We start from the raw sequence: 21,391 nt of genomic DNA, 5'->3' as shown, positions 1-21,391 counted from the left end.
TTGAAAGATCTGGGGTTTTCTTTAGAGAAAATGCACATGGATAAGGGCCGCTGGGTGAAGGAACACAGAGAATTTCACAGTTTTGCCCTACGTGGAGCCCAGCACCAGCACCCTGGGATTGGAAAACACGGGAGCCCTCGTCCTGCAGGGCCCAGAGCTGGAGACCCCACACTCCCCGCCTCCCCCATGCACAATGACGCACCTGGAGCGTCTCCAAGGTGAAGCAGCGAAAAAGCAGAAACAGGGTCTTAGCTCCTGCCCAGATCCCAGATTCCTTTCACCGTTTCCCTGCAAGCCAGAAAGCCTCAGAACCGTCTGAGCTCCAGGAGGAGGGCCCGGTTCAGAGAGCTTTGCGAAGGCTTCCGGGGGAAGGTCCTAGAGAACGAGGGGTTGCTTTGTGGCTGGCCGGGCTGGGCGTGCACACCCGTGTGTCTGAGCACAGAAAGGAAAAGACCCCAGAATTCTGCCCATGCGTCTCCCGGGAACCCAGAAATGGGGCCCGGGACCAGCTCCTGGGGACGGATCTCGCCAAATTCCTGCAGCAGTGGGACTCCCCACAGAGGTCAGGGAAGGCTTTGTTGTCAGGCCCAGTTTGCAAAGCGAAAGTAACACCCGAGCTGTCTCTCTCGGTAGGGGGAGGCTTGGGCTTGGGGTTAAATAGCAGAAAACTGCTGGTTTTGTGTCCCTTTCACAGTCGGGGCAGGGACGTGTCCCAAACGGCGGCTTCGGGAGCAGAGGGACAAGCACGGTGGAGCTGGCTAGTCCCGGTGGCAGTGTTGAGCCGTTGTAAATCTCTTTGCGCGGATCTGGCTGACTTTGTGTGGGTTTGTTCCCCATTCAGCCCCATGGACAATGTCCATTTCTCTCCCCAGAGGGGAGGGAACTTACCTTGTCTTAGACGTGCTGCTGTCTGACTACAGGGGTGTTTCGTTCTCGTCCGTCTTGTACGTCAACGGGCACCTTTGAAACAGCTCCCCCATCACCTCCTCCGGGAAGACCTCCAGGTGTGCTCACCTAAGAAGTGCATTGCCCGCTGCGTCTCTTTTCTCCCTTTCAGGGTGCTCATGCACCTGTCCCCCTGAAACAGCTGGGAAGCAGGGCTGACCGGGTTCACTGGCGCCCGCCCAGCACCCAGCGGTGTTTGCACAGTGCACGGGAGCTGGAAGGAGTTGAGATCCTGGGACGATGCCGTCCTCCTTGAAGAGAGCGATGACGTCAGGATCTCCCAGAAGACGCATCTTGGGTGAAGGGCCTTGGCTGCTGGGAAAGACAAGATACTCGTTGGACAATCCCACGGGGAGGTGGAGACGCTCCGACTGTCCGCTGAGCTCTCGCCGTGGGCTGACCTCTGCACCGAGACCCCTGTCTGATTAGCGTGGACGCATGGGGCAAGGGGACCTGCCAGCAGCCAGGAGCCCAGGCCCCTGACGCCTCCCGTCTGCGCCACTTACGCCCTCTGTGTCCCCCACAGGTCAGCGTGACTTCGATTTGGCCGACGCTCTCGACGACCCCGGTGAGTGACCATATTTCTTGGGGGCTTTGCTTCTGCAGCAGATTGGCGGTTGCTGGGGGGTCTGGGGACCCTTCCCCAGCGGGTTTTCCATCTGCCTCCTTCAGTGGGGCAGCTTGCTTTCCCTGGAAAGGGGGCATGTGGTTGGAGAGACCCCCACGCCCGGTCTTCACCACGTTTGAGCCCACCTGCCCGTTCTTGCTGCCAGAAAGCTGACTATTTGGCTCCTGGACCATGTAGGAGGGTCTGGATTCGGGTATAGCTGGGCAGCAGGGGTGTGCCAAGGTGGGGACTCTGTTTCCCCCGTGAGGCTGCACTGGGGTCCTCAGGCTGCAGTGCTCCCAGTCTGCACCGCTGGGAAGTCAGGGTGCCCCAGGGTGGATGGTTGCAGCCCCCATTGAAGGCGTTGGGTGGCATCTTCCAAAGGTGAGTCCGAACGGCAGGCACGAGGGGATGGAAAACACGGAGAAGGGGCACGTGGCTGTGGGAAGGGGCCAGGCTGCGGCTCATTGGAAGCAGCGCTGGCAGAGGACCCCGCTGTTCCCATCCTGGGGAGATGCTTACGACAAGGACAGGCAGGGACTCGAATGTCCACACGCGCATGCTCGTGGACAGCCGTGCACGGGGGCAGCAGAGCCATTCACAGTGGCTGGAAGGTGTGCGACCACGGTCTGTGCATGGAGGGAATCTGGTGCGGCCCTGGAAAGGGAGGACCGCTGGCACCTGCCTGCTGGTGGATGGACTGAGGACATGTGATGTGAACTGCAGGGGGAGTTCGAGCACGTGGTCTCGTCTGCTTGGAAGCAGCCCAGCCACTGTGCACCGTGGCGGTCCCATCCGTGCTCGCTCACCCTGTCCATCCTCCCTCCTCTGAGCTCCTGTCCCCCTGGTCTGTGCATGCAGACCCCACTCCCAAGCTCACCCAGACTGTGCTTTGCACCCCTTAGCACTGCCCACCCGATGTCCACGTCCCCAAAGGCTGGCCTCGTGGTCGTGCAATCGCCTGGGGGGCTGTGTGCATCCCCGTTACACTCTCCCAGACACGTGGGCACTCAGCGTTTGTTGAATGAATAAACACACACGTGAAAGGAGGAGACAGAAGCAGCGTTGTGGGAGCAGAAAGCGTCTCTGTCTGTCTTTGCCTCCCCTGCCTCTGGCTGCCAGACACACGGCCACTTTCCTGGTGGAAGGCGGCCACGGGCCCTGGAGGCTCTCGGCTAAGTCGGCCTTTGTGCAAAGTGTCTGTCCCTCACCTCCGGAAGGGCTTTGCTCTAAGTCGTGTGCTTATGAGCTGAGCGGACCCCCTCAGATTTCCTCCCACCCATCCCAGCCTGCACAGTCCCCGGGGAAGACGGGGAGGTACGGACCCTAAGCGGCATTCTGTCTGCACCCCCTTGCCGAAATACACGTGTTTGAAGCACGTCCTGTTCCCTGCCTCAAGTTTTCACCTTTTGTGAGGGTGTGCACGGTTCCTTGTGAGGGCTCCGGCACATCCTCCAGGCTCACCGGGTTCGCTTCCCCTCTTTGTCCGCAGAGCCCACCAAGAAGCCGAACTCAGGTGAGTCGGAACGCGCAGCGTCCACGTGTCTCCAACGAGGCCCGCCGGCCAGCAGGAGCAGCACGGCTCACCGCGCCCACCCGCGTGTCCGACGGCTGCTCCGGGCGCCGGTCTGGAATGTTCTCCCCATAAGAAACAAAGAACGTGTGGTAGCTGGGACCTTCGGGGTTGGGGGCTAACTAGATTCGGACGTGGGCAGAGGGACCCAGTCGTGTGTGGCGATTATGCCTCCATAATACAGACAGGATGTGTTTCAGACATTTTTTTATAATGTGATATATAATTAGATAGCACATAGGGAGGTCACGTGCGATATCCGTTCTTAAATTATATATAAAATAAATGATATGAAATAAATAATGATAAATTATATATAAAATACATGATATATAAAATACATGATAAATAATATATAAAATAAATGATATATATAAATTATATATAAAATAAGTGATATAAAATAGGTAATGATAAATTATATATGAAATAAATGATATATAAAATAAATGATATATAAAATACATGATAAATTATATATAAAATAAACGGTACATAAAATAAATGATACACTGTATAATAAAATAAAATATGGAATTATAACTATTCTGTAGCACACATATAGCACACATACCATAAATGATAGAGAACACATAGATTATTCAAGTATATATGATGGGCACCAGGGAGCCTGAGTCGGTTAACCTTCAACTCTTTCTTTTGGCTCAGGTCATGATCTCAAGGTCATGGGGTCGAGCCCCACATTGGGCTGGATGCTCAGGGTGGAGACGGCTTCAGATTCTTTTCTGTCTCCCTTCTTCTCCCTCCCCTGCCCGCTCTTTCTCTCTTTCTCTCTCTCAAATAAATAAACAAATAAAATCCTTTAAAACATAAAAAAATTAATTGTACATAAAATAACTAATATATTTATGTACCATATAATGAAATATAATAAATGATTATGCATATTAGGTAGTATATAATGTAGCATACATGACATACATGCAAATTAAGTAATGTATTTATATAATATATTTTAATTATATATAATATATATATCATGTAGCATATATCATATATATAAAGCAAAAAATACATTTATATTGTATAGCATGTAATTATATATTACTACTATGTATACTATATATATACACTACCTATATCACACACACAAAATACATATATATTATTAAATCATGTATAGAATAATTAAATTATTAAATTATATATTATTAAGTCATGTATAAAATAAGAATAAAATAAGTAATATATTTAATATATTTGTATAACATAATTTTAACATACATTTAACATACAGTTGTACATAATATATAATATAGCACAATTCATAATATCATATATATTATACATAAGTAAATACTATAGTTAAAATTAAAGAAAAACAGAGAGAGACAACCAACAACCAGAAGAAGCCCATGTTTAATAAGAAAGCATTGACATCAATTGAAAAACACCAGGAGAATTTCTCTGCCTTTTTTGGCTTTTTTTTTTTTTTTGGTTGCGCGCTGATCCTTACCATTAGGCGGCACCTGTCGGCAACCTGGAACTCTGGCACCATCTTCACCGTAGAAGCTAGCTTCTAGGGAACAGCGTGTGCATCTGTGTGTGCGTGTGTGCGTGTGTGTGTGTGTACACGCACCCTTGTGTGTTTTTCCCTTTAAGTTGTAGTTTTCAGATTTTACGTCTGCCGGCTCCGTCATGTCCAGCGGGTCCGTGGCCCTCTGTGACACCGTGAGCAGCAGATGTGAATAAGATAGAAAATCGGTACTTGCACGACGTCCTTGTTGTATAGGCTGCTCGTGAAGGAGGCTGTTTCTCTGCACTGAAAATGCAATGTCGTTTCCCCCGCAGATCTCTACCCAAGGCCGAAACCGCCGTACCACCCGCAGCCCGGGATGCCGGACGACGGTGGAAGTAAGCGTTCTCAGCCCTCGGGCTCCCTTCCAGCTTGGTTTTGTGATGCCTGCCTTGTCTTTATGGGGATGGGGGTCATCAGGCTGGTTTTGGAATAAGGAGCAGCTCGCTCTGCAGGAAACGGAGTCACATTCCTAAGCGGGAGGGGGCCGGACGGTCGAACCAACATCATTCACTTTATTTCCCCTTGCTCTGAGCTCTGGAAAATACCACATGCTCAGACGGTCGTGTATGCTCTCGTGATGGATTTTTAGTGATGCTGAGGACAAGTTCCTTTCCCACTTGTTTGCAGGTCTCCAAATTATGTCCTGTTCAAAAAAGCCCTACTGTGTGCACATTACAAGTCACTTACCCTCTGTGTCTCCTTGGCCTCAAAAACCTGGCAGACCCAGTTTCCATAGATTTCCTAAAAATAAATAAGTAGATAAAATAAAAGGAAACATTGTCAGTCAAGTCCTTAATGAGTAATGTCAAAAACCTAAAACCTGCCCAGAATTTGAATGAATTGTGATCCTTGTTTTATGTCCCTTTGTCGTCTTTGTCCGAGGAGAGCCTTGTTGTATTTTACATAATTTCATGATGAATTCAAGAACTCGTACTTGGCAATAGGCTATATCTACCTGTGAACTCCCTTCGTAGCTCCCCATCTCCCCAGCAGAGTTAAAAATGATACTGAATTTTATATAGAGTATTTCTTTCACTTTGCTTCATTTTGGTTTCTGCTGGATGTGTACACCTAAACGACGTATTTTTTGGTGATGATTTCCCTCTGATCACCTTCAGACATTCTGGCCTCCCTGACTTCCCATCTCTGCAACGACCAGTCTGTCTCTGTGTCTAGGACCTTCTCATTGCTTTGTTTTTCTTTTTATTTAAATTCCACATATAGTGAGATGTATGGTCTTTGTCTTGCTCTGTCTGACTTATGTCACTCAGCATAATGCACTCAGGTTCTAGTCATATGTTCATGGACGGCAGGATTTCCTTCTTTTCATGGCCAAGTAATATTTCATGATATCTATATCTGTATCTGTTGTGATATATACATTACTTTGTGAAATATATATTACATACGGATACCATAGTTCTATATCTGTATATGTTACTATATATATTACATTGCAATGTACATATTACATATAGATACAATATATCTCTATCTGTATATATGGTAATAGATACATTACATTGCAATATACATATTTCACATAGATACCATACCTCTACCTGTATGTGTGGTAATAGATACATTGTAATATATATATTACACATAGATACAATATATCCCTATCTGTATATGTGGTAATAGATACATTATATTGTAATAGACATATCACATACAGATACAATATATCTCTAGCTGTATATGTGATGATATATACATTACATTGTAATATTCATATTACACATAGATATAATATATCTTTATCTGTATATATGATGATAGATACATTACATTGGAATATCCATATTACATATGGATATGATGTATCTCTATCTATATATGGTAATATACATATTACATTCCAATATACACATTACATATAGATACAATGTATCTCTATCTGTATATGTGGTAATAGATACGTTACATTGTAATATGCATATTACATATAGATACAATGTATCTCTATCTGTGTATGTGGTAATAGATACGTTACATTGCAATATCCATATTACATATAGATACAATGTATCTCTATCTGTGTATGTGGTAATGGATACGTTACATTGCAATATCCATATTACATATAGATACAACGTATCTCTATCTGTATATGTGGTAATAGACATATTACATTGCTATATACATGTTACATATATATATAATGTAATCTCTATATTACATTGCAACATATAAAACATTCTCTTTCAAACATACTACATATAGATACACTATATCTCTGTATACATAACATTGATACATACATTACATTCTCTTTACTTGTCTATCAGTAGACATTGGGGGTGCTTCCATCTGTTGGCTATTGTGAATAATGCTTCAGGGAACATGGGGGTGCAGATATGTTTTCAAGACAGTAATTGTTTTCTGTTGATAAACACTCAGTACTGGAATTACTGGATCTTAGGGTATTTCTACTTTTAATATTTTGGAGGAACCTCCATGCTGTTTTCCAGAGTGGCTGCACCAGCTTGCATTCCCACCATCAGTGCAGGAGGGCTCCCCTTTCTCCGCATCCTCGCCAACAGCTGTCGTTTCTTCTGTTCTTCATAGTAGCCAACAGGTGTTATATAATCTCCAGTTTTTATTACATTTGCACAGTCTAGCTCAGAAGTAGACACTTGCATAGCATGGGATGATTTAGGAAAAAGGGCTGTCTGTTACTTCTGCAGGGATGGGCACATTTTTGACCAGGGGTCTGGACAAGAAGCCCAGAAACAGAGCCCAGGGAGGGTGGGAGGCTAAGGTGTGACCAGGGTAGGGTGGCAGCTCAGGGACCAAATTATGTCTCAGTACCTGAGAGAGGTCAGAGCCAGAGAACAGTGGGAAGGGAGCACGCCACACAGGCAGGCCTGGGGCGACAGGCTGTTCTCCTGGATAATAGCTAGTTCACTTTCAATATCCTGCAGTATTTATAAAAATAAGGTCCAGATGGACAACAAGCCCAAGTGTGCAAAGAAACACTTTACAAGTGTTGGGAAAATAGACAGATGTGTCTTATGAGCTCAGGGTGCAAAGGAACCTTAGTTGAGCTACAAAACAACACCTACGCGTCCATCAGTGGCATGGTGTGGGAGGCGGACCACGGAGGCTAGCGCCTCAACACACAGAATCCACGTGCATCACCATGAAGCGGCTCGCCAACGTGAGCAGCGCGGTTAAAAATGCAGAAGTGCATGTCTGAAGGCTGCTCACAGAGTAGATCCGAGACGTTCTCCCCACCAGAAAAAAATATCCTGTAGCTGGTGTCTGTGGTGATGGGTATTAACCAGATTCTGAAATGCAGAGAAATACCCCGTCGTCATGTTTTTCCCCTGAAACTAGTATAATCTTGTACGTCAATTAAATCTCAGTAATACAAGTATGATTTATAGAATGTATGTGTTATAATATATAATTATAGAGCATATAGGTAGCTCACATGCAATATACATTCTTAAATTATATGAAATCAGTAACATATTTATATACCATGTAACAAAGGACAATGTATAATAATATACACTGGAGAGCATATATAATATGGCATATGTAATAAACATGTAGAGCAAATAATATATAATTTATATATAATAAGATATATAATCTATATATAAAACAAATATTTATATATATAATATAATTTATATAAGATATAATATATATAATTTATATACATAATTTTATATAATAATTTATATATAATATATATGTTATATATATTTATATATAATTTATATAATAAGATATAATAGGCAATTATATATAATATTAATATAGTATAATTAATAACAAATATAATATATATAATTATAATATAATGGAAATATATAATGGCATATAATATATTATGTACCATAGATGCTACCTATAAAATAAATGATACCTGCTGTATAATTATATATCATAGTATATATATAACACATAATACATATTATATGTAGCATATGCATTACTAAATTATATATAAAATAAATGATATATTACATAATAAAAATTTAACACATGATATTTAATAACACGTATGTATTATATTGTATGGTATTTTATATACTATTTGATATGTCATATATATGAGATGTATAAGTGATATATATCTACGATATATATGATATATCAATAAATAATAGAGTTAAAATAAAAGAAATGGAGAGAGATAACCAACCACCAGGAGAAGACTATGTTTAATAAGAAAGCATTGACATCAATTTAAAAAATACACCAGGAGAATTTCTCTGCCTTTTTGGACTCTTTTTGTTTTTTGGTTGCACGCTGATCCTTATCATAAAGCCAGAACCTGTTGGCAACCTGGAACTCTGGCACCGTCTTTGCCATGGAAGCTAGCTCCTAGGAACAGCGCATGCATGCGCGTGTGTGCGTGCGTGCGTGTGCATGTGTGTGTGTGTACACGCACCCTTGTGTGTTTTTCCCTTTAAGTTGTAGTTTTCAGATTTTACGTCTGCCGGCTCCGTCATGTCCAGTGGGTCCATGGCCCTCTGTGACACCGTGAGCAGCAGATGCGAATAAGATAGAAAATCGGTTACTGCACGACGTCCTTGTTGTATAGGCTGCTCGTGAAGGAGACTGTTTCTCTGCACTGAAAATGCAATGTCGTTTCCCCCGCAGATCTCTACCCAAGGCCGAAACCGCCGTACCACCCGCAGCCCGGGATGCCGGACGACGGTGGAAGTAAGCGTTCTCAGCCCTCGGGCTCCCTTCCAGCTTGGTTTTGTGATGCCTGCCTTGTCTTTATGGGGATGGGGGTCATCAGGTTGCTTCTGGAATAAGGAGCAGCTCGCTCTGCAGGAAACGGAGTCGCACTCCTAAGCGGGAGGGGGCCGGAAGGTCAAACCAACATCACTCATTTTATTTCCCCTTGCTCTGAGCTCTGGAAAATACCACGTGCTCAGACGGTCGTGTATGTTCTCGTGATGGTTTATAGTGATGCTGAGGACAAGTTCCTTTCCCGCTCATTTGCAGGCTCCATATTATCTCCTACTCATAAATCCCCCCTGTGTGCACCGTGCATTACAAGTCATTGACCCTCCGTGTCTCCTTGGCTTCAAAACCCTGGTAGACCCAGTTCCCATAGATTTCCTCAAAAATAAATAATTAAATAAAATAAAAGGAAACATTGTCAGTCAAGTCCCTGGTGATCCAATAGCACCCAAAACCTAAAACCCGACCACGTAGAACCACATGAGGCTGGGCTACGTCAAGGGCCTCCTGAAGTGTTCCTCACGTCCCCATGCTCCTTTCCGACAGACATCTACCCAAGGCCGAGGCCACACCCTCGCCCCCAGCCCGGCGGTTCTGATGGTGGCGGAGGTAAGTGTATTAATCCTGGATTTAGAAACGTTGGGAATGGATGCACCGTCCATATTGACCCACTTGAAATTCTGTCCTCTGTGGTGAAGTGACAATGGTTTTCGAATGCCCAGCAGCTGCTTTACTAGCAGTCTGCTCCCATGTTGGGGACAGAAGACCCAGCCCCCTAAATCTCTCCATCAAAGTGCACACGCTCAACTCAGTTGGCTGGAATGGTCTACACAATCCCCCATACCCTTCCCAAATCCCTGGCCGGGGCATTCTGTCTCCTCCATGGTGTTCATGAGGGGTCATGATGGATACTGGTCTCAGCTCATGGATGTTTCTGGAGATGCCCACTTGAAGCAAAATTAATGGGAAATCATGAGCTCTCCAGAGCCTCATAATAGCCTCTTGAAGATGCCGCCATGTCTTTGGTGGCTGGCCCTTATTGGATGGCAGGACAGGTTTCCGGAAGCTCCTTTCCCGGTGGTCCCCACGGCTCTGGGCAGGCATCCCTGATGGAGCAACTCTTCCTGAGAGAAATTGGACAGTTTAATCCAACCCCAGGATGGACAGCCAGGCTTCTCTATGGGGGTTTCTAAGAGACAGGACAGAGACCAACTATGGTCTCATTAATAGAGGGAAGGGGAAAAAGATGCAGGGTGACGACAGATGGTCTCCCAAACCCTGAGTAGGTCCCCTTGGAGGTCATCTGGGCTCCAAGTAGCTCAGTCCTATACACACACCCTGGGAGGGCAGGCGGCATTGGAACTCTGTGGGGGAGAGAAGGTTGTTTGGAGAGATGGGCGGGTCATGCAGACAGATTTTGCTAAAGGATGCTTAGGGCATCCCAAACCCCTCTACGTGTATCTCTGGGGCCATGTCTTGGCTCTTGGGGACAAAACGTGCAGGTTTCAGCCATCTGGGAGCAGTGAACAGGTGTATGCCTTCTGTGGGGTTTGCCAAGCAGGCAGACTCCTTCCGTAGGGTTCTCCAAGCAAGTAGATGCCTTCCATACTGTTTTCCAAGCAGGTGGATGCCTTCTGTAGAGTTTTTCAAGAAGGTGGATGTCTTCTGTTGGGCTTTCCAAGCAGGCAGATGTCTTCTGTGGAGTTTGCCAAGCAGGCAGACTCCTTCTGTAGGGTTTTCCAAGCAGGTAGATGCCTTCTGTTGGGTTTTCCAAGCAGGTGGATGCCTTCTGTAGAGTTTTCCAAGTAGGTGGATCCCTTCTGTTGGGTTTTCCAAGCAGGTAGATACCTTCTGTGGGGTTTTCCAAGCAGATGAACTCCTTCTGTAGGGTTTTCCAAGCAGGTAGATGCCTTCTGTGGTGTTTTCCAAGAAGGTGGATGCCTTCTGTAGGGTTTTCCAAGCAGGCAGACACTTTCTGTAGGATTTTCCATTGCGTGCACATTTTCCAGCGCTGAACTTAGCGGTGCGCATTTTCATGGCATTAGCAACCGGCCAGCTCAGATGTGAGGGCTGGGGTCTCCAAGGGGACCTGTGTCCCTGTGGGTGCATAGGAGGCAGCTGGAAGGTGGGCAGGCTGTGGCTTGTGGCCAGAGCCATTAGACAAGATACACAGTTTCCTTTCTGGACGGTGATCATTGGCCATGGGAACTGCTGCTGCCTCCTGACACCCCCTTAGCACCCCGCTATCCTAGGGCAACTCACATCCTGCAGCTAGGCTCTGGAGATAGGTTGGCCCCCACCTCTCAAGGCCCCGAGGTTTCTTCTGATTGCAAACACAGACGTCCCCGCAATGGCCCCAGCGGACAGGTCAGGCCCTCTCACCAACCTTCATATATCAGCATCCCCAGAAAAGGGTCAGGACTTCTGGTGCCTGGAAAATGTTAACAAAGGGAATCACTGAACCCAAGAGGGACCTCTGGGGACCCAAGTGCACATTAAATTTCTTTCTATTTTGACCAAAAAATTCCCCCCAAAAAGCTGGCTCCAGATATAAGCAACTTTATTCAGAAAAGGGCAGGGAAATTCTGGGGAGCACGCATCACCATGCTCCTGTTTCCCAAAAATAGCACCGGATCTCACAGGGTAAGGTCTCAGTCCAAGGACACTGTCCCCAGTTGAGACGATACTTGGCAAATGCAGGTTGGGCTTCTGAACATCTGGGTGTAGATTGGAGGTTCTCAGAACCCTCTCTCTGGGTTCCATTAATTTGCTAGAGTGGCTTACACAGGTGCTGGTTTACTGTATGGGATTTGATGAAAGATATGCACAAGCTGTTGGGTTAACAGGTTCATGGGATGAGGTCTGGAGGGGTCCGGATGGGAGCTTGTGTTCCCCATGGAGCGACGGGGGAAGCATCTCCCCTTCAGCATGACCTCGACTCTCACTGAACCCAGTCCTTTTGGGTGTTAGGCAGGCTTCGATCACGTTAGCATGATCGATTAAATCATGGGTCATTGGGATTAACTCATCTTGTGGTGCCTTTCCCATCCCCAGAGGTCACACGTGGCTTGATGGCCATTTGTGACCTGCTCATCATGGGGGCGCTTGGTTTCCCCGGCAACCAGCACCCATCTTTACGGGCTTTTCAGAAACACCTTCATTTACGTCAGCTCAGGTCTGTTTGGAAATTCCAAGTTTTTCAGTAGCTTCTGCTTGCAAAGAGGAGTTCCAAAGTCTGTACGTGAGCACGTGCCGTGTGTAGAGGCTGGTTCTGTAGCAGTCACCAAGCGGCATGGTTGGGGGGCAGGAACGAATGTGGGACAGTGTGGGAGCTCTGGGGTCCCAGCCAGGGTCGAGGTGGTCTTAGCACAGGGGCTGAGACTAGAACGGAAGCCTGCATTCAGTGCAGAGGGCATGTGCAAAGGCCCTGGGGTCTGGGGGTCTGAGAGGTGATGGATCACTGTCTTCCTCTGCATTCTGTACCTCACTTCAGCTCTCAGATCATAAGGGGCCCATCCATGCTGCTGGACCACCCTCCCCAGGCTGCTGGACCACCCGTACGCTCGTCCCACAGGAAGGATGTCATCCCACTTGGATGGCAATGGGGACACTTGCAGTTTGGTGCCAGTGTCCTGGCTTCATGGAAGGGGTCGGCCCCACTCTCCATAAGCTGCCCATGGGCTGGGGTTGACTGAGTGCTGTCTGCACGGGGTCTGAGGGTTGGTCTGTGTTCCACTCCACAGGTTACTTTGGCAACGCCGACCGGGATGACGGCCGCTACCCACCCAGACCCAAGCCGCCTGCAGGTACGCCCATGACTTCTCTCACTAGACTGGGGCATGGCACAGAGGCCTGGGTGCAGAGCTGGCCCCGAGTGGAAGACAGGGTGTACGGGGTGTCCGCATCCCGTGCCTTATTGGATGGCGTGCTCCACGCACCTGTCCCCTCTGGAGGTTGGTGCTATGGGCGACACTGGCCGCGGGGCCAATTGGACTTCCAAGTGGTGGCCGTGTCTGTGTACACGTGTGTGCGTGTATATGTGTGTACCCACGTGTGCATTCCTTTATAGTCTGCACACAGCTGTGCACGTGCCTTTCTGCTGACACGTCTGTCCATATGGGTATCCTGTAAGGCGTATGGGTTTACAGACACGTAGCTCTGCAAGGATCTCCACATTCATGCACGATCTCTTTATAGACATTTACAAGTGCATCTGTCTGTACGCGTGTCTCCGTGCAAATTTACTTATGTTGCATCTTTTATATACATTTATAGAAACATCTTTGCATGCGTATGTCTCTGTATATCTTCACTTAGGTATATATGCCTTACATGTGTGTGTGTACATATCTACGTATCTCCATATTCATGTACGATACCCTTATCGACATTTGCACATGCACCTGTCTATATACAGGTCTCTCTCTAGATTTACTTACACATGTATCCATTATATACACTTACAGAAACATCTCTGCATACAATGTTTCTGTATATCTTATATACATATGCCTCTATATACAATTATATAAAGACCTTTGTATACATACGTCTGTATATATCCAGATGCATATATCCGTTGTATATGGGAATGCGTAGTTATGTCTTTAGATTCATGTACAGATCCCTTTATAGACATTTCCAAATGCACCTGTCTGTACACGTCTCTGCACATCGTGGCTTATGCATGTATCCCTTAGTCACATGCATAGAAACATCTTTGTATGCACATGTCTCTCTCTATCTTGTCGTAGGAATATATCCCTTAATATTCATGTACAGATTGCTTTATAGACATTACATATGGTCCTTTATGTACACATATCTCGATATATCTTTTTAAAAAATATTTTATTTATTTATTTGACAGAGAGAGATCACAAGTAGGCAGAGAGGCAGGCAGAGAGAGAGGAGGAAGCAGGCTCCCTGCTGAGCAGAGAGCCCGATGCGGGGCTTGATCCCAGGACCCTGAGATCATGACCTGAGCCAAAGGCAGAGGCTTTAACCCACTGAGCCACCCAGGCGCCCCTATTCTACTTCTGCATATGTATGTGGGTATATACATCTTCATTTGTATTCATATACTTTGACACGTACGTGTGTATATTTTTATGTGTGTTTCTAGGATGATCGCTGTACTTTTACATACCTAAATACACATTTATGGTGCACATGTGTGTATAGAGTCATGTTTCCAGCTTTACGCTGATGCACACGTACACAGGTATATGTAAAGGTTTAGTGGGACAGATGTTCTCTCTATCACGAGACTGGGGACACCTGCAGAGAATTTTTCCTACATAAACCAAAGCACAGACAGTCGGGACGGAGCCCTCTGCAGGCCCAGGCTCCAGGCTGGACTGCGTGAGGCTCTGTGCCAGGTACACGGGGTTTCTCCTCTGTTCTGTCATGTGTGACGTGTTTCGGAAGAGGTGAGGACTAGGCCCCGATACCTGGCCAAGGGGCATCTGTGTGGTCTGGACACGCGGAGTATATGTGCCACTTCTCTCTGTCATGCTCAGCACTGGGAACAAACAGCTTTGCCTTTGAGGTTGTGACGGTCATGACCAGCCAACCATAAAAATGCCTGGTTCCTAAGAAAGGATGTGCATGATAGGGTTTGCCTGCCCAGTGTGCCCGTGTCATACAGGTGCTTCTGTGTCACGGTGACTGGTCCTGCTTGGATCTCTGTGCAGGAGAAGGACACATCTGCATTCCCATAAGGCTCTCAGGGTTCATGTATGCTCTCTGAAGGCACTGAACCTGCCATAAGGGTCTGTCTTGGCGTGCGTTGTCCTTCCAGAAAGCTGCGACTTGAGGGAGGCAGCCTTGGACACACCTTGGTGGTCCCCACTCTTTGCCACCCTGTGGAGCTCTCTTTGGGCTGGGTCGTGGGCATGGCTTTGGGGCCATCACCAGGAACCCCGTGGTTCCCAGCAGAGCATCCCTGACGTGCACCTTCTCTCCTGCAGGAGGCGGTGGGAGCTACTATCCCAGCAACGACGGGTCTGGAAACACGCACGGTACGCCCGGCCCATGGTCCCCGGTGTATGGTGGGGTGGGGGTCGTCTCTGCAGGGCTTCCCCTTGCATGCCCATCTCAGCCTCTTCCTGGGGTCTCGGGCGTTGGCTTTCCTGTCTGCTGGCGTCCACCTCTCCGAGCTGACCCTCTGACTTGGCTGCGTCCTGCTCTCCAGGGGCCCCAGCGTCTGGGTTAGTGGGAAACAGAGCGACGGGCAGCGGCACTCGCAGGGGGGACAACATTCAGCACATCGGGGACTTTTTGTAGGCGGCTGACTTACCCCCAACGGAAAACACTTCACGGGGGCCGACTGCCAAAAAGGAAAAGTCCGCAGGAGCGATTCCTGGGTTCTTGTCTGCACTGAGCTGTTTGCCCTCAGATTGGCAGATCTCGAAGCCCTCGGACGCTCCCTGCTTCCATAAGGGAGAAGACCGAGAACAAAACATCATCGCTGGGACAATGAAATGCTACGGATTGATTTTTTTTTTAAATTGAGATACAACGGACACATAACATTGTATCCAGTCTAGGTGTACACCATAGTGACTCGACATTAATTATATGTCGCGGCTCTAAGTCTGGGGAACCTCTGTCCGCACACATAGTTACAAATTTTATTTTTTGTGTCTATCGCTACACATGGTTACAAATTTTATTTTTTGTGGGCCCGTGGGCACACACAGTTACAAATTTTATTTTTGTTTAATTTTTTAAATATTTATTTATTTGAGAGAAAACAGGAGAGCACAAGCAGGGGAAGCAGCAGAGGGAGAAGCAGGCTCCCAGCTGAGCAGGGAGCCCGATGTGGGGCTTGATCCCAGGACCCTGAGATCATGACCTGAGCTGAAGGCGGAGGTTTCAACCCACTGAGCCACCCAGGCATCCCAAGAGGTGTCTGTTTTAAACTCAGTGTGCCAACGTGATGCCCCCATCATCCTCTTTCCGTGCAAATGCTGGGACTAAAGCTTATCCAGTATTTTGATAAGCAGGCACGGGGAACACTGTAGGGTCAGATGATGCCCACATCCCTCCAGGCCAGGGAGGTATCCTTATCTGGGAATGTGTTTACCCCATGCACGCATCTCTGGAGGTTCTCCCTCCTGGAGGGTCCTTTCCAGAGCCTGCTGTTTTGTTCTTTGCTGGATTCATAAGCAGGAAACCCAGGACTTGTCTAGCAGTGCTCCTGGGAGCCCTAAGGATACCTACATTTTTCCCCCAGGAAATGAGTCAGGACTCTGATGCCATGTCACTATTTCTTGGGGAACGATCTCTCTCCAAATGCAGAAAAACCATCCAGCCCATTCTGTGCCTGGACCCCTGTTCTGTGGCGCTGAGATGCACCAGGCTGAGTCAGCTCTTGGATTAGTACCGAGGACTGGGTTCATGTAGCAGGTGACCATGTCACCCAGCTTCTCCCTGGAGGTGGCGGAATGTACTGGGCACACCCCTTCCTCTTGCACAAATGACACCAACCCTAACAGATTAGTGACCTCATCCTAGTGACCTCATTTTACCTTAATTTTGAACTTTGTTACTCTTAAAGACCCCACCTCCAAGCACAGTCCCACCCTGAGGTTCCAGGGAGCTAAGCGTTCAACATATGAATTTTGGGGAGGGGGACACGGCTCAACCTGTTACCCCCATCACCCATTCGGAAGAGGCAGTCCCTCGAATGACCCATCAGTGTTGAAACGGCACCTGCAGCAACGCTCCCGCTTCCAAGTTAACAAAATTGGCATCGAGCATCTCGTTTGTCATCTGATACCTTTGTTGCGAAATGGGTCTCCAGACGTGAGAAGAAGGTGCCAGAGATCTTTCTGTTTCACTGGCCGGGATGACTATGGTCTGTCCCCACGGCACGCCCCGGGCTGGCCTCCTGGAAAGTGTGTTTGCACGGGAGCTCAGGCCAGCCCCCGGTCTTGGGGCGCGAGCATGGTGTGAGCCCCATTTGCCACAGGCTCCAGAGGGCGTCCGGGGAAGCCATTGCATCCTGCAGGCTGACCTCAGCTGCTGCTCCCTGGTGTCAGTGGCCGCCCCGTGGTGACTGCGCTCCTTCCCTTTGCACGGGGAGGCTGGCCTGGAAGTTCCGCTTGTGCTGGTTTTCTGAGCGGTGTCACCAAATGTTCTGGAGGGTTCTCTTCCGTTTCACGTGCTCTTTCTGTCCTGCAGGAGGAGGGCGCTCTAGACCCAACTCTTACGGAAATAATTATGGTAAAGAAATTATTTCTAACGAGCTGTGTGCGGAGAAACTGTCCTTGGGGAGAACTAACACCCCACCTTGGGGAGAACTAACACCCCACCCCGTCTGGGCCCTGGCAGACTTCTGCTATTGTCTCCGGCGTGGAAATGAACGGACCCGCTGGGTCTGGTTCGCGTGCACACCTTTGCATGCCGTGAAACCTTACTTTCTTGCCAGGAAGTAAGTAAGCCCTGCTTGCAACTGAAATATGTGTGTGTGTGCACGCGTGCATTCGTGCTCCCCTGTGCGCAAACATGTGTGCCTGTGTGCGTGTGTGCGTGCAAATGGGTGCGTGCCAGGGTAGACATTTATGGGTGCATGTGTGCATCGTCTGTCCATGCATGTGTGTGCGTTCCTGTGCATGTGGCTGCGCACACGTGTCTACTTGGTAATGCACACGGGCATGTGTCCTCGTGTGCACATGTGTGTGTCTGTGTATAGGGATTTGCATGTAGATGTTTGTGTGTCTCTCTGTGTGCACTGTGTGTGCGTGTACAGGTGGGTGTGCACACGTGTGAATATGTAGGGCTTGTGTGTGCCTGCAGGTGTGTTCTCGTGTGGTCTGCCTGCGTGGAGGTGTGCACGCCCCCGGGGGTGGAGGCGTCCGCGTGGGTGGTGCCGTGTGCATGAGTGGCAGTGTGCGTGTACGCATGATTCCATGTGTGCACAAGCATGAATGTGAGTGTGTGCTCGTGCGCGTGGGTGGAGGGGTGTGCGTGGATGGAAGGGCGCACGTGGATGGAGGTACGCGCATGGGTGGAGGTGTGCGTGTACGCGCCTGTTCAGGTGTGCACAAGCATGAATGTGAGTGTGTGCTCGAGCGCGTGTGCATGGGTGGCGGCGCGCGTGCATGCACCCGTTCGCATGCGCACGAGCATGACTGTGGCTGCGCACACGTGAGCGGTGCACCTGCAAACGCGTGCGCATATCCCGTGCCCCCTCCCCGCCCCGGGAGTGAAAAATGCATTGCCTCGTCCCTACCATGCCCCCTGGCACTCCTTAGCATGGATGTAGCCCCGGCCAACCCCTCCCCAGCCCCCTCCTCCAGGAGAAGGTAAGCTCCCCGCAGGCACTCGGAGATCCCCGTCCATCTGCGGCGCTTCCCGCTGCTTCCAGCTGCCTGCCCAGCCTCTCCGCGGCTCCCGGCGGTGGAAACTCTGCTGGGCAAACCCATGACCGTGTGCCTTCCCCTTTACAGGCGGAGACGGATACTCGACCTACGGGAACCCACAGGGTAATGGCTCCGTGCAGCCCCCCGACTTTAATAAAAACATGCTTTGGGCGGGCCCACAGGGGTTTTCATGGACCAGTGGCTCTTCGGTTGGGAAACTCCTGAGCAACGCGGTCTGCCTCTCTGGGTGGCTCAGGTCCCTGGGGACTCAGAGAAGGAGAGAGGAGGGTGGGTTTGGGGCTGGAGGATATCTCAAGTCTCTGGGCGCAGGGTGGAGTTCGTGGACCTGTCCTAGCGCCACCGAGGGCTCCCATGACTTTGAGCAAGCGCACGAACAGGAAACCAAGAAGGGGAATGGGCCGTTGGTGTGGACATTCCGCCCTCAGGAAGCGCCCTAGAAATGCACTGCCCGCCCCAGAGCAGGTCAGACAAGGCACGGGTGGAGGCCAGAAGGCCCACGCTGGTCACACCGTGCTTCCAGAATGCAGCCTCTTAGCCATCTAGGGTTCACGTTGAGGCTGAATGCGCTCCCCACCTCAACACCCCGCTTCTGTGAGTCGTAGATGCTCGGGGAGAAGGACGCGTGGACGCGCTTTCCAGCCCCCGCGCCCCGGTGCGCGTGCACGGCCTCGCGGTAGCTCCGTGTTGCCTGGCTGTGTTGGTGTCGGGAGGACATCATTCCCTTCTGTTCTCCTCTCGCACCCAAGCTGGGGCTCTGGAGGAGCAAACCCCAAGACAGACATCAAGGCGGCGCGCAGGCAGTTGCATGGAACGTATGGGGTCCTGCGTCGAGACAGGAAGACCGATGCCAGACTGGGGTGGGGAGGGGGCAGAGGCTTAACCACTTAGCCACTGAGCCACCCAAGCACCCCTCTTTGTCTTTATTTTTATACTTATGTTCCCCTCCCCCACCTTCGGCCCCGTGCATTTAAGGTCGGGAAGACCCCGAGCGGAGATTATGGGATAATTTGCAATGCTCGCCGCCCTCGCTCGCTGTGTGTTTTCTGAGCCCCTGTTTGGTGTCTCCATCCCGCAGGTAACACGGTAGCGAAAATCGTGTCTCCCGTCGTGTCGGTGCTGGTGGTCACGCTGGTGGGTGCCGCGGCCGGTTACTGCCAACGCAACCGAATGAGGAACTGTTTGAGGACAAACGGCAAGTTTCGGGCTCTGTGCAGATACCTCCTGGAGCCTGTCGCTGGGCTGGGTTCTTTCTGGGTTCGCCCCATAGAGCAGTGTCACCTAAGGATATGGTGTTAAGTTGGTTCTTCAAGGGGGAATCCTTTTCCTTTCATTGTTATTTTTTTTAAGCAGCTCTGGGGTTGGCAAAAGTAGGTGTTTCTGCCAGTCACTCACGTAGACTGAAATGTTGTCGGGGTTGCCATCAGCTGGGCTGACACCATTTCTGTTGATCCTAAGGGACTCGGGACATGGTTGGGTTGCACCTGCCGTGTTTGTCTTTGTCTTTCTCTCCAAAAATGAAAGTATGGACGGATAGACTTGGAAGGCTTTCTGTTGAATTCCTGCAAAATTTCCCCCCGGGAAATGGGTGGGGGGCCACTGTGGCTTTCTAGTTCAGGATTTTTGGGGGGGGGTGGGATCCAGGATTCTAGGTTTGGAGAATCACACCTCCTTAGGGGGCGAAGGTGGCAGGTCCTGGGCTGAAGACCTGTTTGCAGGGAGGGTCCAGGGACAGAGACAGGGTTGTAGGGGACAGACACGAGCTGAGGGAGTATTGAGGTGTGGTCTCCACAGCAGGCAGCCAGGGAGGACTCCACCTGGGGTGTGGGGGGTGCACTCACCCCGTCTCCCTTGTGTCCCTAAGGAAGCCGGCAGAAGGGTGTTTGAGGTAGGTTTGCAAAACCCCAAAACCTGCCCAGGGCCTCCCTCTGCTGGCGGACGGGCAGTACTGACCAAATCCAGACCCTGCGGAGCTCAGGTCTACACCACAGCCGCCCCCCACTCCCCACCCTACTCCCCACCCCAAAAAGCCTGAGGGGGAAACTGAGCCTCTGGAAAACCCCTCGGATGTCTGGGCAGTCGTGGATCATCACAGACACATGGCAGACGCGTGAGTTTGGATTCCTCCTTCCACACGGATACGCGGGCATTTCGGAACCCGTCAGTGTAGACCTGAATTAGGTTGTTCTTTTGTTTGTTTTGGTTTGTTTGTTTTGTGTTGTTTTTCGGTAGGGATCATGGCCTCCCTGTGTATGAAACGGTGCCCTTTTTTTTTTCTTGTTTTGTTTTGTTTTGTTTTCCCGTCTGGACGCTCTCTTTGCTTCTTTGGAGACGAGAGAAACATCCCAACTAGTTTTTCAGTGACTCTTTTTTTTTTTTTTTTTGTAAGAGTTTATTTATTTTATTTGAGAGAGGACAAGAGAGAGCCAGCAGGAGCTGGGGGACATGCAGGGGAAGAGGGAGAAGCAGGCTCCTCACCGAGCAAGGAGCCCCGTGCGATGAGGGACTCAGTCCCAGGACCTTGAGATGATGACCTGAGGGTTCACTGACTGAGCCCTCAGACGTGCCCTCCACTACCTCTTCTTCAGGGATCATGTCCCTGGGTCCCATGGACATCACGT

At 49.2% G+C, this 21,391-nt stretch overlaps 1 protein-coding gene across 2 annotated transcripts in view; it reads left to right on the top strand.

Moving 5' to 3' along the window:
- The window catches only part of XG (Xg glycoprotein (Xg blood group)), a 31,512-nt gene that overhangs the window by 7,976 nt on the left and 2,145 nt on the right, over positions 1 to 21,391 (top strand). Inside the window, exons 1-11 of one of the 2 annotated variants that reach the window (XM_047716266.1) lie at positions 382 to 562; positions 1,472 to 1,513; positions 3,045 to 3,068; positions 4,938 to 5,000; positions 9,289 to 9,351; positions 9,928 to 9,990; positions 13,125 to 13,187; positions 15,354 to 15,404; positions 17,572 to 17,613; positions 18,840 to 18,875; positions 19,849 to 19,965. In XM_047716266.1, the coding sequence (XP_047572222.1) occupies positions 493 to 562; positions 1,472 to 1,513; positions 3,045 to 3,068; positions 4,938 to 5,000; positions 9,289 to 9,351; positions 9,928 to 9,990; positions 13,125 to 13,187; positions 15,354 to 15,404; positions 17,572 to 17,613; positions 18,840 to 18,875; positions 19,849 to 19,965 (634 nt within the window). In that variant the 5' untranslated portion in view covers positions 382 to 492. Of the gene's footprint in view, positions 1 to 381; positions 563 to 1,471; positions 1,514 to 3,044; positions 3,069 to 4,937; positions 5,001 to 9,288; positions 9,352 to 9,927; positions 9,991 to 13,124; positions 13,188 to 15,353; positions 15,405 to 17,571; positions 17,614 to 18,839; positions 18,876 to 19,848; positions 19,966 to 21,391 lie in introns of those variants that run through there. The other variant, XM_047716267.1, reaches the window with a different exon arrangement.

This window comes from Lutra lutra, chromosome X (assembly GCF_902655055.1).
Source record: "Lutra lutra chromosome X, mLutLut1.2, whole genome shotgun sequence".
Lineage (NCBI taxonomy): Eukaryota > Metazoa > Chordata > Mammalia > Carnivora > Mustelidae > Lutra > Lutra lutra.
This window is presented reverse-complemented; position numbering and strand designations above follow the sequence as displayed.